Below are 17,602 nucleotides of genomic sequence, written 5' to 3'. Positions count from 1 at the left end.
TATATTCTGGATTGTCCCCATCAACAACCGTCCATAGATCTGTGGAAACTAAACATGTTGAATATTATGCATTGAATTTGACTGAATTACAGTAGCAGCCTTCAATGTGAAAATGGTACCGGCTGCACCATGTTGATATGTGAGCTGGAATGCTGAGCTGTGTTCGGGAAGGTGGAGATGTGGATCATGTTTTCAGGGTTGGGGTCAATTCCATTGAAATTCCAGTCAATTCAGGAAGTACACTGAGATTCCAATTCTCTTTATTGCTTTTCAAGAGGACAATGTGGAATTGGAATTTGGTTTACTTTCTGAATGGACTAGAATCAAAATGACCCCAACCCTGCATAATTTATCACCTTGACCTGAGGTCATCACTGCCAATAATCACATCATATGACTAAAGTGCTGTGTAACTGACAAGCACTAGGACCTTTTGCCGGTACACTGAGAACATCTCAAATAACACTAACACACCCATTACTATTACTGATGTTACCATTCATTTTGGCAAAGCTATAGGAAAAGAAAGCGGGTTGAACTTGTAACTCCCCTTGGGGACAGTGAGGATATCCGGGACAGACGAGAAGCAGCTTCACAAACATTAGGGATATGCTCAAGAGGGCCTGGGGAGGAAAACCATTTAGGTAGGGTAGCTTCAGCTCTGGTTACTTAGCAGGGCGGTGACAGAGGCTTTGTTCCTAGGGAATTGTGGGTAGGGCAGACAGGAAGTGGTCTGGTGAAGTGAATCAAAACCTCCACTGGGCCACTTCCTCTATCTCGCTCCACCATCCCTGTCTCTCTCCATCCATCCCTGTGTCTCCATCCCTGTCTCTCTCTCTCGCTCTCCTTCTTCATCCATCCATCCCATCTCTCCATCCATCCCTCCATCCCAACCCTCTCTTTCTCCCTCCATCCATCCATCCCTCTCTCCTCCATCCATCCGTCATCCCTCTCTCTCTCTCTCTCCTCCTCCATCCATCCATCACTCTCCCCCTCTCTCCTCCTCCATCCATCCATCCCTCTCCTCATCCATCCCATCCCTCCCGCTGTCTTCATTCATCCCTCCCTCTCTTTCTCCTCACACTCAAGACTAAATCATCTGTTTTTTCATATCCTTAATGTCAGCTGATGAGTGTGGCCACAGAGCCAGCGGTGAACTGGACACAGACACACATTGGAGAAACAGGACATCTCTTAGAACACAAACAATCAAATAAACAAGATAATGAGTGATCCATGTCCATCCACACTCCCCAGCCATCCATGACATTTCACCTATTTAGTCCAAATCCCTGTACGTCCTGTGTCTCAGCCAATGACAGCTCCCGGTTTGGTTGCGCCCAGTCTCAGTAGAAGGAGTACTGGTTCTCCACAGCTCTGGCCCTGCGTGTTCCGTCTGTCTCTTGGTAGTCGTCCGAGGCACCACTAGAGGGATCTAACAGACGTTCTGAGCTGTTGCTCCTGCTAACCAGCCCCTCGCCTCCTCCTCCTACGCTGCCTGGCTCACCACGGGAGTGGGAAGGAAAGGCGATGGGCGAGGATGAGGAGCTGGATGATATCGGGGTGTCGGAGGGGGGCCCTGCCGGCAGCGAGAACCCGGGGAGGTGAAGGGTTGGGTCAGTCCAGCAGCCTTGGTCCCTGGGTGGGGTTGGGAGCTGAGGCACGGTCACATCTGTGTGAGAGCAGTAGAGAGAGACGGGATATCTGTCTGTAAGAAAAGAGCAGTGTTAAGAGGCCTGATACAGTTTGTTTTATCAAAGTACCTTTCATCAAAAAGGCCAAACATAAAACACAAGTTAAAGTGTTGACGACCTTCTATACCGTCACCTCTCTTGGGACAACAACAGTGGTGCCACTGATGAAAACACGGCCGAGCAACGTCTATCAATTACGCTTTTTACACGCTCGACCAACAACCCACTCACTGTGTGTGTGTGCGCCCGGGGGAAACAGAGGGTCTCTTTGTGAGTGTTGGGTTGGGGCCTGAGGCTGGGCCTGTTGTATAAATCACCGCCCTCTCTCTCCCTATGCACAGGAGGGCATTCATCCCCTGCCAGGCGAGTGGGTGGGGTGCGGTGGGGGTTGGGGTGGGGGGGGGGGCTGGTCACTGGTTAAAACATCTAGTTAAAATCGTTAAGACTGAGGAAAACATCAGTCTGAGGTCATCCCACTGAAAGGTTGCTGACTTTTTCCCAAGCGATTCACTGGACCGAACGATGTGGTTGTTTCCAGCCAGACGTCAGACTGTCCTCTTTAATAACAAGGGTCAGACAGAGCTACCCAGGGTCTGTCCAAACTGATCATAAATGACAAACTGTTTCTAGAAGGACGTTCTCAACATTGGACCAGTTAAGAGAGCTTTAGAGTATATATATTGTAATGAAACAGCAGGGAGCAGGTCGAGATGTCAGACAGGGAGCAGGTCGAGACGTCAGACAGGGAGCAGGTCGAGACGTCAGACAGGGAGCAGGTCGAGGCAGGGAGCAGGTCGAGACGTCAGGCAGGGAGCAGGTCGAGACGTCAGGCAGGGAGCAGGTCGAGACGTCAGACAGGGAGCAGGTCGAGACGTCAGACAGGGAGCAGGTCGAGACGTCAGACAGGGAGCAGGTCGAGACGTCAGACAGGGAGCAGGTCGAGGCAGGGAGCAGGTCGAGACGTCAGACAGGGAGCAGGTCGAGACGTCAGACAGGGAGCAGGTCGAGGCAGGGAGCAGGTCGCGACGTCAGACAGGGAGCAGGTCGAGAGGTCAGACAGGGAGCAGGTCGAGACGTCAGACAGGGAGCAGGTCGAGGCAGGGAGCAGGTCGAGACGTCAGACAGGGAGCAGGTCGAGACGTCAGACAGGGAGCAGGTCGAGGCAGGGAGCAGGTCGAGACGTCAGACAGGGAGCAGGTCGAGAGGTCAGACAGGGAGCAGGTCGAGAGGTCAGACAGGGAGCAGGTCGAGACGTCAGACAGGGAGCAGGTCGAGACGTCAGACAGGGAGCAGGTCGAGACGTCAGACAGGGAGCAGGTCGAGACGTCAGACAGGGAGCAGGTCGAGACGTCAGACAGGGAGCAGGTCGAGACGTCAGACAGGGAGCAGGTCGAGGCAGGGAGCAGGTCGAGACGTCAGACAGGGTGCAGGTCGAGACGTCAGACAGGGAGCAGGTCGAGACGTCAGACAGGGAGCAGGTCGAGACGTCAGACAGGGAGCAGGTCGAGACGTCAGACAGGGAGCAGGTCGAGGCAGGGAGCAGGTCGAGAGGTCAGACAGGGAGCAGGTCGAGACGTCAGGCAGGGAGCAGGTCGAGCTGTCAGACAGGGAGCAGGTCGAGACGTCAGACAGGGAGCAGGTCGAGACGTCAGACAGGGAGCAGGTCGAGACGTCAGACAGGGAGCAGGTCGAGGCAGGGAGCAGGTCGAGAGGTCAGACAGGGAGCAGGTCGAGACGTCAGACAGGGAGCAGGTCGAGACGTCAGACAGGGAGCAGGTCGAGCTGTCAGACAGGGAGCAGGTCGAGACGCCAGACAGGGAGCAGGTCGAGACGTCAGACAGGGAGCAGGTCGAGACGTCAGACAGGGAGCAGGTCGAGACGTCAGACAGGGAGCAGGTCGAGGCAGGGAGCAGGTCGAGAGGTCGAGGCAGGGAGCAGGTCAGGCAGGGAGCAGGTCGAGACGTCAGACAGGGAGCAGGTCGAGGCAGGGAGCAGGTCGAGAGGTCAGACAGGGAGCAGGTCGAGACGTCAGACAGGGAGCAGGTCGAGACGTCAGACAGGGAGCAGGTCGAGCTGTCAGACAGGGAGCAGGTCGAGACGTCAGACAGGGAGCAGGTCGAGGCAGGGAGCAGGTCGAGAGGTCGAGGCAGGGAGCAGGTCAGGCAGGGAGCAGGTCGAGACGTCAGACAGGGAGCAGGTCGAGACGTCAGGCAGGGAGCAGGTCGAGACGTCAGGCAGGGAGCAGGTCGAGACGTCAGGCAGGGAGCAGGTCGAGAGGTCAGACAGGGAGCAGGTCGAGACGTCAGGCAGGGAGCAGGTCGAGACGTCAGGCAGGGAGCAGGTCGAGACGTCAGGCAGGGAGCAGGTCGAGACGTCAGGCAGGGAGCAGGTCGAGACGTCAGACAGGGAGCAGGTCGAGACGTCAGGCAGGGAGCAGGTCTCGAACCCTCGACCCCGAGGTCTGACGCGGTATCCACTGTGCCGTAAAAGCTCAAACTGCAGAGTCGATTTCCGCGCTTATAAACCCAGGGTCGTTACAATATACTCTGCTCAAAAAAATAAAGGGAACACATCCTAGATCTGAATGAATGAAATATTCTTATTAAATACTTTTTTCTTTACATAGTTGAATGTGCTGACAACAAAATCACACAAAAATTATCAATGGAAATCAAATGTATCAACCCATGGAGGTCTGGATTTGGAGTCACACAAAATTAAAGTGGAAAAACACACTACAGGCTGATCCAACTTTGATGTAATGTCCTTAAAACAAGTCAAAATGAGGCTCAGTAGTGTGTGTGGCCTCCACGTGCCTGTATGACCTCCCTACAACGCCTGGTCATGCTCCTGATGAGGTGGTGGATGGTCTCCTGAGGGATCTCCTCCCAGACCTGGACTAAAGCATCCGCCAACTCCTGGACAGTCTGTGGTGCAACGTGGCGTTGGTGGATGGAGCAAGACATGATGTCCCAGGTGTGCTCAATTGGATTCAGGTCTGTGGAACGGGCGGGCCAGTCCATAGCATCAATGCCTTCCTCTTGCAGGAACTGCTGACACACTCCAGCCACATGAGGTCTAGCATTGTCTTGCATTAGGAGGAACCCAGGGCCAACCGCACAGTTTGATTTCACAGAAGTGTGATTGACTTGGAGTCACATTGTGTTGTTTAAGTGTTCCCTTTATTTTTTTGAGCAGTGTATATAAACCTGTTGTTCATGTTTAGAGGTGTGTGTGTGTGTGTGGTGTACCTGTGTGCGTGTGTGCGTGTGTGTGTGTGTGTGTGTTGGCCGTACCTGTGGGGGTGTGTGTGTGTGTTGGCCGTACCTGTGGGGGTGTGTGTGTGGTTTGGCCGTACCTGTGGGGGTGTGTGTGTGTGTTGGCCGTACCTGTGGGGGTTGTGTGTGTGTTGGCCGTACCTTTGGGGGTTGTGTGTGTGTTGGCCGTACCTTTGGGGGTTGTGTGTGTGTTGGCCGTACCTTTGGGGGTTGTGTGTGTGTTGGCCGTACCTTTGGGGGTTGTGTGTGTGGTTTGGCCGTACCTGTGGGGGAGTGTGTGTGTGTTGGTCGTACCTGTGGGGTGGTGTGTGTGTGTTGGCCGTACCTGTGGGGGGGGTGTGTGTGTGTTGGGTGTACCTGTGGGGGGGTGTGTGTGTTGGGCGTACCTGTGGGGGTACCCTGTACTTGTACGTAGGAACGCAGTGTGATGTCAGCGGAGCCCCCTGACTCCAGAGGAATGGGGTGGGCATGGAAGTGCCTGAGCATATCTGACACGGTGTGGAACCACAGATGATGAACATGACACTGACCGTTACCATTCACCGACAGACGCAGGTGCTGGGGGGAAGAGGAGAGAGAGGGGGGAGAGGGGGGAAGAGGAGAGAGAGGGGGGAGAGGGGGGAAGAGGAGAGAGGGGGGGAAGAGAGAGGAGGAGAGAGAGGGGGGAAGAGAGAGGAGGAGAGAGAGGAGGAGAGAGAGGAGGAGAAGGGGAGCGGGGGGGAATCGTGAGTAATATAAAGTTCCACTTATAACACTCCTGTACATTAATGTAAGAGAGAGAGGGAAAATAAGAGGTTAAAAATAAGTAGAAGGGGAAGAATAGAGAGAGGAGTAGAGAGGTGAGAGAGGGGAAGAGAGAGGTGAGTGAGGAGTAGAGAGGGGAAGGGAGAGGTGAGTGAGGAGTAGAGAAGAGTAGAGAGGTGAGAGAGGGGAAGAGAGAGGTGAGTGAGGAGTAGAGAGGGGAAGGGAGAGGTGAGTGAGGAGTAGAGAGGAGTAGAGAGGTGAGAGAGGGGAAGAGAGAGGTGAGTGAGGAGTAGAGAGGGGAAGGGAGAGGTGAGTGAGGAGTAGAGAGGAGTAGAGAGGTGAGAGAGGGGAAGGGAGAGGTGAGTGAGGAGTAGAGAGGAGTAGAGGTGAGAGGGGAAGGGAGAGGTGAGTGAGGAGTAGAGAGGTGAGAGAGGGGAAGGGAGAGGTGAGTGAGGAGTAGAGAGGAGTAGAGAGGTGAGAGAGGAGTAGAGAGGTGAGAGAGGAGTAGAGAGGTGAGTAGAGAGGAGTAGAGAGGAGTAGATGTGTAGAGAGGTGAGTAGAGAGGAGGAGAGGTGAGTAGAGAGGAGGAGAGGTGAGTAGAGAGGAGGAGAGGTGAGTAGAGAGGAGGAGAGGTGAGTAGAGAGGAGGAGAGAGGAGTAGATGTGTAGAGAGGAGTAGAGAGGTGAGTAGAGAGGTGAGTAGAGAGGTGTAGAGAGGAGTAGAGAGGAGTAGAGAGGTGAGTAGAGAGGTGAGTAGAGAGGTGAGTAGAGAGGTGAGTAGAGAGGAGTAGTGAGGAGTAGAGAGGTGAGTAGAGAGGTGAGTAGAGAGGTGAGTAGAGAGGAGTACAGAGGTGAGTGAGGAGTAGTGAGGAGTAGAGAGTAGAGAGGTGAGTAGAGAGGAGTAGAGGTGTAGAGAGGAGTAGAGAGGTGAGTAGAGAGGTGAGTAGAGAGGAGTAGAGAGGAGTAGAGGTGAGTAGAGAGGTGAGTAGAGAGGTGAGTAGAGAGGAGTACAGAGGTGAGTGAGGAGTAGTGAGGAGTAGAGAGGAGTAGAGAGGTGAGTAGAGAGGTGAGTAGAGAGGTGAGTAGAGAGGTGAGTAGAGAGGTGAGTAGAGAGGAGTAGAGGTGAGTAGAGAGGTGAGTAGAGAGGTGAGTAGAGAGGAGTACAGAGGTGAGTGAGGAGTAGAGAGGAGTAGAGAGGAGTAGAGGTGAGTAGAGAGGTGAGTAGAGAGGTGAGTAGAGAGGAGTACAGAGGTGAGTGAGGAGTAGTGAGGAGTAGAGAGGAGTAGAGAGGTGAGTAGAGAGGAGTAGAGGTGTAGAGAGGAGTAGAGAGGTGAGTAGAGAGGTGAGTAGAGAGGTGAGTAGAGAGGAGTAGAGAGGAGTAGAGAGGAGTAGAGAGGTGAGTAGAGAGGAGAGTAGAGAGGTGAGTAGAGAGGTGAGTAGAGAGGTGAGTAGAGAGGAGTAGTGAGGAGTAGAGAGGTGAGTAGAGAGGTGAGTAGAGAGGTGAGTAGAGAGGAGTACAGAGGTGAGTGAGGAGTAGTGAGGAGTAGAGAGGAGTAGAGAGGTGAGTAGAGAGGAGTAGAGGGGTGAGTAGTGAGGAGTAGAGAGGTGAGTAGAGAGGAGTAGAGGTGAGTAGAGAGGAGTAGAGAGGTGAGTAGAGAGGAGTAGAGAGGAGTAGAGAGGTGAGTGAGGAGTAGAGAGGAGTAGAGAGGTGAGTAGAGAGGAGTAGAGAGGAGTAGAGAGGAGTAGAGGTGCGTAGAGAGGAGTAGAGGTGAGTGAGGAGTAGTGAGGTGAGTGAGGAGTAGAGAGGTGAGTGAGGAGTAGAGAGGTGAGTAGAGAGGAGTAGAGAGGTGAGTGAGGAGTAGTGAGGAGTAGAGAGGAGTAGAGAGGTGAGTAGAGAGGAGTAGAGGTGAGTAGAGAGGAGTAGAGAGGTGAGTAGAGAGGAGTACAGAGGTGAGTGAGGAGTAGTGAGGAGTAGAGAGGAGTAGAGAGGTGAGTAGAGAGGAGTAGAGGTGAGTAGAGAGGAGTAGAGAGGAGTAGAGGTGAGTAGAGAGGAGTAGAGGTGAGTGAGGAGTAGTGAGGTGAGTGAGGAGTAGAGAGGTGAGTGAGGAGTAGAGAGGTGAGTAGAGAGGAGTAGAGAGGTGAGTGAGGAGTAGAGAGGTGAGTAGAGAGGAGTAGAGAGGTGAGTGAGGAGTAGAGAGGTGAGTAGAGAGGAGTAGAGAGGTGAGTGAGGAGTAGAGAGGTGAGTAGTGAGGAGTAGAGAGGAGTAGAGAGGTGAGTGAGGAGTAGAGAGGAGTAGAGAGGTGAGTGAGGAATAGAGAGGAGTAGTGAGGAGTAGAGAGGTGAGTGAGGAGTAGAGAGGTGAGTAGAGAGGAGTAGAGAGGTGAGTGAGGAATAGAGAGGAGTAGTGAGGAGGGAAGCAGGTAGAAGTTACACCATATTGCTTATACCAATCAAATCCTCTCAGATCTCCACAAGTGCGTAGGGGTCCATTTGGGATTTGGCCTAGCCCACTATACAGTGTGCATGCCCATAATATCCACACCAGTACTTAAGTCTGGGCTAAACAGGGACATTCTCAATAGTCTGTCAGCAACCTGTCCTGTTTCCTGAAAGCAAATCCTTCAGTTGGCATCTTATGTTTGAAGATCAGTGCATGTGAAGGGGAGAAGGTATAGGTAAACCGCCTGCGATTGGCTGACCTTGCCCTGTCTGCAAATGGCTGACCTTGGTGTTTCCCTTTCTGTGATTGGCTCACCTTAGCTTTGCCCTGGAAGTTAAAGGTGAGGACGTACTCTCCCGGGCGCGTCTCGCTTTGGCGAATCACAAACAGCCCGTGGCTCCTAGCTCCACCCGCCAGCACCAGTTGGGCAGCACGCACGCGTGACAATGTCCCGTGGAACCATGGGTACTCCGCCAGGCTGGGTTCTGCCTCCGCCTCAGTCGCCCCGTCACCTAGAACCCCTGAAGGGAGGAGACAAAGATGAGAGATCACATGATAAAAAGGTAGACCTTATTGATATTGAGTTGCGGCCCCTTTTTGCCCTCAGAACAGCCTCCATTTGTCGGGGCGTGGACAAGGTGTGGAAAGAGTTCCACAGGGATGCTGGCCCATGTTGACTCTACAAGGTATCGAAAGAGTTCCGCAGGGATGCTGGCCCAAGTTGACTCTACAAGGTGTCGAAAGAGTTCCACAGGGATGCTGGCACATGTTGACTCTACAAGGTGTCTAAAGAGTTCCACAGGGATGCTGGCCCATGTTGACTCTACAAGGTATCGAAAGAGTTCCGCAGGGATGCTGGCCCATGTTGACTCTACAAGGTATCGAAAGAGTTCCACAGGGATGCTGGCCCATGTTGACTCTACAAGGTACCGAAAGAGTTCCGCAGGGATGCTGGCCCATGTTGACTCTACAAGGTATCGAAAGAGTTCCACAGGGATGCTGGCCCATGTTGACTCTACAAGGTATCGAAAGAGTTCCACAGGGATGCTGGCCCATGTTGACTCTACAAGGTATCGAAAGAGTTCCACAGGGATGCTGGCCCATGTTGACTCTACAAGGTATCGAAAGAGTTCCACAGGGATGCTGGCCCATGTTGACTCTACAAGGTATCGAAAGAGTTCCACAGGGATGCTGGCCCATGTTGACTCTACAAGGTGTCTAAAGAGTTCCACAGGGATGCTGGCCCATGTTGACTCTACAAGGTATCGAAAGAGTTCCACAGGGATGCTGGCCCATGTTGACTCTACAAGGTATCGAAAGAGTTCCACAGGGATGCTGGCCCATGTTGACTCTACAAGGTGTGGAAAGAGTTCCACAGGGATGCTGGCCCATGTTGACTCTACAAGGTGTGGAAAGAGTTCCACAGGGATGCTGGCCCATGTTGACTCTACAAGGTGTGGAAAGAGTTCCACAGGGATGCTGGCCTATGTTGACTCCAATGCTTCCCACATTTGTGTCAAGTTGGTTGGATGTCCTTTGGGTGGTGGACCATTCTTGACATGCAGAGGAAACAGAACAGGGAGAAAAACCCAGCAGTTGCAGTTCTTGACACACTCAAACCAGTGTGCCTGGCACCTACTATCATACCCCAATCAAAAACACACTTCAATATTTTGTCTTGTCCATTCACCCTCTGAATGGCACACATACACAATCAATGTCTCAATTGTCTCAAAGCTTAAAAATCATTCTTTAACCCGTCTCCTCCCGTTCATCTACACTGATTGAAGTGGATTTAACAAGTGACATCAATAAGGGATCACAGCTTTCACCTGGATTCACCTGGTCAGTCTGTCATGGAATGTTTTGTACACTCGGGGTATAATAAGGATATGTCATTTAGCAGACACGTATCCAGGGTTACCTGCTATATGTGCACGCACTTACGGGCCATGAGTGTTACGGGCCTAATCATAGAATCCCTATCAATAGGATCTCTATGGAGCTAGTTGTAATTTAACTTTTCAAACATTTAAAACCTTTTATTGTGGCATAAACACAACCCGTCATGATGTTTTAATCTGATTGTCAAACTACCACTTCAAAAAGGACTCATTCACTAGGCCGCTCACGTTCATCCACTAACAACACATCTCCAGCCTCCAAACACTGGTGAATGGAACGAGACATCTGGTACACAAAACATCACAAAGTGTCATGACATTTGACGAATGTCATTAGGCCAGAATTTATGCGTCCACAGCTGTCCGCACGCCTCTCAGTGTCGGCCGCTCATCTCTGCCTTGGATAAATGTCCGTGTTCTCGTCGAACCACAACACATTTTGGAGCGAAGACTACACCACCTGTTAAAGTCCATTCACCCGTGTGTCATTCCTCTGACATGTGGTAATGATAAAAAGTGGCGATAGCCTACAGTTCTGGACATTTTGTTGTAATTATTGTGATTGGCTAATGTTTTACCGGTACGGAGTACCCTCACTATTTATTTTGTACCGAACCACCAAACATATTTATGACCAACCCAAGATAGTTCATCTGTGTCATTTACAGTGGGAGCAAATTAATCATAGCAAGCAGGCGGGCAGAGCCAAGCATGAGCCAGCGGGGTCCTACTGGAGCGAGCTAGCGGGGTCCTACTGGAACGAGCTAGCGAGATCCTACTGGAACAAGCTAGCGAGATCCTACTGGAACGAGCTAGCGAGATCCTACTGGAACGAGCTAGCGAGATCCTACTGGAACGAGCTAGCGGGGTCCTACTGGAACGAGCTAGCGAGATCCTACTGGAACGAGCTAGCGGGGTCCTACTGGAGCGAGCTAGCGAGATCCTACTGGAGCGAGCTAGCGGGGTCCTACTGGCACGAGCTCGCGGGGTCCTACTGGCACGAGCTCGCGGGGTCCTACTGGCACGAGCTCGCGGGGTCCTACTGGCGCGGGATATCATATTTGGTGGTGAGTGAACTTCCTCTCACTACCATATTTGGTGGTGAGGAAACTTTCTAAAAATGGATGCTTCAGCTTTACAGCCCCCCTGTGACATGTCTGGGTTTCCCCTTCTGTCTGTGCTGCTGTCTTACCTTCACCCCTGATTTCATCCAAAGAGACAGTTTACCTAAGGGTGACCAACGGGAACTGAACCCACCAGCCTCGCGTTGCAAGCACCATTCTGTTCCCTTTACCTGTGGCGGGGCTTTTCCCCTGGGCCTCTGGGGACTGGAGGAAGCGCTCCAGGGGGACATGGGAAGGGTGCTGGGTGAAGGGTAGTTCTCTACAGCGGACAGAGGGGGCGCTATACAGTTCTGCTAAGGAGCCACAGGACCTCTCAGGGGTGCGATGAACACCTTGGACACAAAAACACAACATTATAAGATACTGTACATACATGACAACCTTACACAGCAGCCAGATTGACAGCACATCCATTTCCCTCAAAAGGCAATGTGTGAGGTTAGGTTATATGTGTGTATGTGTGTGTGTGTGTGTGTGTATGTCCGTCCGTGCGCGTGTGTGTGTTTGTCTCACCCTCTGACAGAAGCTCACAGCTGCAGGAGGCCACCATGGAGAACTCTTTAGACGCCTGGCCGTGGGGACATGACGCCAGCTCAATGTCATCTCCACTGTCCCTGTGCCACACACACACACACACACAGGTAAATGTACAGGGACACACACAAAATGTATCTCTGTTTATGGCTGTCTAAATACATGCCTGGACTGAACAGACAAACTCACTGTACCAGAAAAACTCAGAGTGTGAGAGAGGGATCTGTCAAACTCTTACAGGGTGATTAATGGCTGTGTGCTGTTCCCCCCTCGGTGAACAGTAAATATTTATCCCTCCATTTACCCAGGGTCCATGCAGTCCTGGATGTCAGACACCCAGGAGTTTTTCTGCAGCGAGTCGATGGTCTCCAGGATATATTCACCTCCATTTTCCACCTGTGGAGAGAAAACACACCAAACCACAGAACAGTTACTGTGGGAGTCCAGAGGGGAGACAGAGAGACTTCTGCACAGACTGCAAGAAAGAGAAGTAAGCTGTTAGTTTGGTTTGTCAGGTATTCATGTCTAGAAGGTAGTGTGGTGAGAGGTAGAACAGAGAGAAGACAGGGTAGTGTGAGAAAGAACAGAACAGAGAGAAGACAGGGTAGTGTGAGAAAGAACAGAACAGAGAGAAGACAGGGTAGTGTGAAAGAGAACAGAACAGAGAGAAGACAGGGTAGTGTGAAAGAGAGCAGAACAGAGAGAAGAAAGGGTAGTGTGAGAGAACAGGGAGAAGACAGGGTAGTGTGAGAAAGAACAGAACAGAGAGAAGACAGGGTAGTGTGAGAGAACAGAAGAGAGAGAAGACAGGGTAGTGTGAGAGAACAGAAGAGAGAGAAGACAGGGTAGTGTGAGAGAACAGAACAGAGAGAAGACAGGGTAGTGTGAGAGAACAGAACAGAGAGAAGACAGGGTAGTGTGAAAGAGAACAGGGAGAAGACAGGGTAGTGTGAGAGAACAGAAAAGAAAGAAGACAGGGTAGTGTGAGAGAACAGAACAGAGAGAAGACAGGGTAGTGTGAAAGAGAACAGGGAGAAGACAGGGTAGTGTAAGAGAACAGAACAGAGAGAAGACAGGGTAGTGTGAAAGAACAGAACAGGGAGAAGACAGGGTAGTGTGAGAGAACAGAACAAAGAGAAGACAGGGTAGTGTGAGAGAACAGGGAGAAGACAGGGTAGTGTGAGAGAACAGGGAGAAGACAGGGTAGTGTAAGAGAACAGAACAGAGAGAAGACAGGGTAGTGTGAGAGAACAGAACAGAGAGAAGACAGGGTAGTGTTGTGAGTGGTAGAACAGGGAGAAGACAGGGTAGTGTGAGAAAGAACAGAACAGAGAGAAGACAGGGTAGTGTGAGAGAGAACAGAACAGAGAGAAGACAGGGTAGTGTGAGAGAGAACAGAACAGAGAGAAGACAGGGTAGTGTGAGAGAGAACAGAACAGAGAGAAGACAGGGTAGTGTGAGAGAACAGGGAGAATACAGGGTAGTGTGAGAGAACAGAACAGAGAGAAGACAGGGTAGTGTGAAAGAGAACAGGGAGAAGACAGGGTAGTGTGAGAAAGAACAGAACAGAGAGAAGACAGGGTAGTGTGAGAGAACAGGGAGAAGACAGGGTAGTGTGAGAGAACAGAACAGAGAGAAGACAGGGTAGTGTGAGAGAACAGGGAGAAGACAGGGTAGTGTGAGAGAACAGAACAGAGAGAAGACAGGGTAGTGTGAAAGAGAACAGGGAGAAGACAGGGTAGTGTGAGAAAGAACAGAACAGAGAGAAGACAGGGTAGTGTGAGAGAACAGAACAGAGAGAAGACAGGGTAGTGTGAGAGAACAGAACAGAGAGAAGACAGGGTAGTGTGAGAGAACAGGGAGAAGACAGGGTAGTGTAAGAGAACAGAACAGAGAGAAGACAGGGTAGTGTGAGAGAACAGAACAGAGAGAAGACAGGGTAGTGTTGTGAGTGGTAGAACAGGGAGAAGACAGGGTAGTGTTGTGAGTGGTAGAACAGGGAGAAGACAGGGTAGTGTTGTGAGTGGTAGAACAGGGAGAAGACAGGGTAGTGTTGTGAGTGGTAGAACAGGGAGAAGACAGGGTAGTGTTGTGAGTGGTAGAACAGGGAGAAGACAGGGTAATGTTGTGAGTGGTAGAACAGAGAGAAGACAGGGTAATGTTGTGAGTGGTAGAACAGGGAGAAGACAGGGTAGTGTTGTGAGTGGTAGAACAGGGAGAAGACAGGGTAGTGTTGTGAGTGGTAGAACAGAGAGAAGACAGGGTAGTGTTGTGAGTGGTAGAACAGGGAGAAGACAGGGTAGTGTTGTGTGATGGTTTCTTACCCTTACCTTCAGGACGAAGGTGTTGTCTCTGTCAGGCATCTCCAGGGGCATGGTGGTCCTCACCTCCACGATGGCAGACAGAGGGATGCTCACCTTGGGCTTTGATGACTGTTGGACACACACACACACACACAGGCATACACACACACACACACACAGGCATACATCACATTCCTTTTCGATTTCAATTCAAATGTACTCTCTCTGTGTGTGTGTGTGTGTGTGTGTGTGTGTGTGTGTGTGTGTGTGTGTGTGTGTGTGTGTGTGTGTGTGTGTGTGTGTGTGTGTGTGTGTGTGTTGTCGTACAGGCTTGTCAGTTGATCTGACTGGATCATCAGTCTGTTCTTCATCTCCCTGTAGAACTGACTAGCTGTCCTGAGTCCTCCACTCAGCTCATCTCCCTGTATGACTGACTAGCTGTCCTGAGTCCTCCACTCAGCTCATCTCCCTGTAGGACTGACTAGCTGTCCTGAGTCCTCCACTCAGCTCATCTCCCTGTACTGACTAGCTGTCCTGAGTCCTCCACTCAGCTCATCTCCCTGTACTGTCTCAGCCTCCAGTATTTATGCTGCAGTAGTTTATGTGTCGGGGGGCTAGGGTCAGTTTGTTATATCTGGAGTACTTCTCCTGTCCTATTCGGTGTCCTGTGTGAATCTAAGTGTGTGTTCTCTAATTCTCTCCTTCTCTCTTTCTCTCTCTCGGAGGACCTGAGCCCTAGGACCATGCCCCAGGACTACCTGACATGATGACTCCTTGCTGTCCCCAGTCCACCTGGCTGTGCTGCTGCTCCAGTTTCAACTGTTCTGCCTTATTATTATTCGACCATGCTGATCATTTATGAACATTTGAACATCTTGGCCATGTTCTGTTATAATCTCCACCCGGCACAGCCAGAAGAGGACTGGCCATCCCACATATGCTCTCTCTAATTCTCTCTTTCTTTCTCTCTCTCTCGGAGGACCTGAGCCCTAGGACCATGCCCCAGGAATACCTGACATGATGACTCTTTGCTGTCCCCAGTCCACCTGACTGTGCTGCTGCTCCAGTTTCAACTATTCTGCCTTATTATTATTCGACCATGCTGGTCATTTATGAACATTTGAACATCTTGACCATGTTTTGTTATAATCTCCACCCGGCACAGCCAGAAGAGGACTGGCCACCCCACATAGCCTGGTTCCTCTCTAGGTTTCTTCCTAGGTTTTGGCCTTTCTAGGGAGTTTTTCCTAGCCACCGTGCTTCTTCACCTGCATTGCTCACTGTTTGGGGTTTTAGGCTGGGTTTCTGTACAGCACTTTGAGATATCAGCTGATGTACGAAGGGCTATATAAATAAATTTGATTTGATTTACTGACTAGCTATCCTGAGTCCTCCACTCAGCTCATCTCCCTGTACGACTGACTAGCTATCCTGAGTCCTCCACTCAGCTCATCTCCCTGTAGGACTGACTAGCTGTCCTGAGTCCTCCACTCAGCTCATCTCCCTGTAGGACTGACTAGCTATCCTGAGTCCTCCACTCAGCTCATCTCCCTGTACTGACTAGCTATCCTGAGTCCTCCACTCAGCTCATCTCCCTGTAGGACTGACTAGCTGTCCTGAGTCCTCCACTCAGCTCATCTCCCTGTACTGACTAGCTATCCTGAGTCCTCCACTCAGCTCATCTCCCTGTACTGACTAGCTATCCTGAGTCCTCCACTCAGCTCATCTCCCTGTACTGACTAGCTGTCCTGAGTCCTCCACTCAGCTCATCTCCCTGTACTGACTAGCTATCCTGAGTCCTCCACTCAGCTCATCTCCCTGTAGGACTGACTAGCTGTCCTGAGTCCTCCACTCAGCTCATCTCCCTGTACTGACTAGCTATCCTGAGTCCTCCACTCAGCTCATCTCCCTGTAGGACTGACTAGCTATCCTGAGTCCTCCACTCAGCTCATCTCCCTGTACTGACTAGCTGTCCTGAGACCTCCACTCAGCTCATCTCCCTGTACTGACTAGCTGTCCTGAGTCCTCCACTCAGCTCATCTCCCTGTAGGACTGACTAGCTGTCCTGAGTCCTCCACTCAGCTCATCTCCCTGTACTGACTAGCTGTCCTGAGTCCTCCACTCAGCTCATCTCCCTGTACTGACTAGCTGTCCTGAGTCCTCCACTCAGCTCATCTCCCTGTAGGACTGACTAGCTGTCCTGAGTCCTCCACTCAGCTCATCTCCCTGTAGGACTGACTAGCTGTCCTGAGTCCTCCACTCAGCTCATCTCCCTGTAGGACTGACTAGCTGTCCTGAGTCCTCCACTCAGCTCATCTCCCTGTACTGACTAGCTATCCTGAGTCCTCCACTCAGCTCATCTCCCTGTACTGACTAGCTGTCCTGAGTCCTCCACTCAGCTCATCTCCCTGTACTGACTAGCTATCCTGAGTCCTCCACTCAGCTCATCTCCCTGTACTGACTAGCTATCCTGAGTCCTCCACTCAGCTCATCTCCCTGTACTGACTAGCTGTCCTGAGTCCTCCACTCAGCTCATCTCCCTGTACTGACTAGCTATCCTGAGTCCTCCACTCAGCTCATCTCCCTGTATGACTGACTAGCTATCCTGAGTCCTCCACTCAGCTCATCTCCCTGTAGGACTGACTAGCTGTCCTGAGTCCTCCACTCAGCTCATCTCCCTGTACTGACTAGCTATCCTGAGTCCTCCACTCAGCTCATCTCCCTGTACTGACTAGCTATCCTGAGTCCTCCACTCAGCTCATCTCCCTGTAGGACTGACTAGCTATCCTGAGTCCTCCACTCAGCTCATCTCCCTGTACTGACTAGCTATCCTGAGTCCTCCACTCAGCTCATCTCCCTGTACTGACTAGCTGTCCTGAGTCCTCCACTCAGCTCATCTCCCTGTACTGACTAGCTATCCTGAGTCCTCCACTCAGCTCATCTCCCTGTAGGACTGACTAGCTGTCCTGAGTCCTCCACTCAGCTCATCTCCCTGTACTGACTAGCTGTCCTGAGTCCTCCACTCAGCTCATCTCCCTGTATGACTGACTAGCTATCCTGAGTCCTCCACTCAGCTCATCTCCCTGTACTGACTAGCTATCCTGAGTCCTCCACTCAGCTCATCTCCCTGTAGGACTGACTAGCTGTCCTGAGTCCTCCACTCAGCTCATCTCCCTGTACTGACTAGCTGTCCTGAGTCCTCCACTCAGCTCATCTCCCTGTACTGACTAGCTATCCTGAGTCCTCCACTCAGCTCATCTCCCTGTACTGACTAGCTATCCTGAGTCCTCCACTCAGCTCATCTCCCTGTACTGACTAGCTGTCCTGAGTCCTCCACTCAGCTCATCTCCCTGTACTGACTAGCTATCCTGAGTCCTCCACTCAGCTCATCTCCCTGTATGACTGACTAGCTATCCTGAGTCCTCCACTCAGCTCATCTCCCTGTAGGACTGACTAGCTGTCCTGAGTCCTCCACTCAGCTCATCTCCCTGTACTGACTAGCTATCCTGAGTCCTCCACTCAGCTCATCTCCCTGTACTGACTAGCTATCCTGAGTCCTCCACTCAGCTCATCTCCCTGTAG

The 17,602-nt window shown here is 51.6% G+C and overlaps 1 protein-coding gene across 6 annotated transcripts in view; it reads right to left on the bottom strand.

Annotated features, from left to right (window-relative positions):
• Positions 1–953: 953 nt before the first annotated feature.
• Positions 954–17,602, bottom strand: part of LOC110508074 (SH2B adapter protein 2) — a 34,242-nt gene continuing 17,593 nt past the window's right edge. For 2 of the 6 annotated variants that reach the window (XM_036965650.1, XM_036965646.1), the window contains exons 3-9: positions 14,042–14,149; positions 12,022–12,113; positions 11,697–11,797; positions 11,354–11,515; positions 8,471–8,676; positions 5,359–5,530; positions 956–1,708 (exon numbers count right to left, since the gene is read on the bottom strand). In XM_036965650.1, coding sequence (XP_036821545.1) covers positions 1,347–1,708; positions 5,359–5,530; positions 8,471–8,676; positions 11,354–11,515; positions 11,697–11,797; positions 12,022–12,113; positions 14,042–14,149 — 1,203 coding nt within the window. In that variant the 3' untranslated portion in view covers positions 956–1,346. Of the gene's footprint in view, positions 1,709–5,358; positions 5,531–8,470; positions 8,677–11,353; positions 11,516–11,696; positions 11,798–12,021; positions 12,114–14,041; positions 14,150–17,602 lie in introns of all 6 variants that reach the window. The other 4 variants (XM_036965649.1, XM_036965648.1, XM_036965651.1 and 1 more) reach the window with 4 other exon arrangements.

The sequence above is a fragment of the Oncorhynchus mykiss genome, chromosome 27, assembly GCF_013265735.2.
Source record: "Oncorhynchus mykiss isolate Arlee chromosome 27, USDA_OmykA_1.1, whole genome shotgun sequence".
Taxonomy (NCBI): domain Eukaryota; kingdom Metazoa; phylum Chordata; class Actinopteri; order Salmoniformes; family Salmonidae; genus Oncorhynchus; species Oncorhynchus mykiss.
The sequence above is the reverse complement of the archived record's forward strand: the minus strand, read 5'-3'. Positions and strand labels throughout refer to the sequence as shown.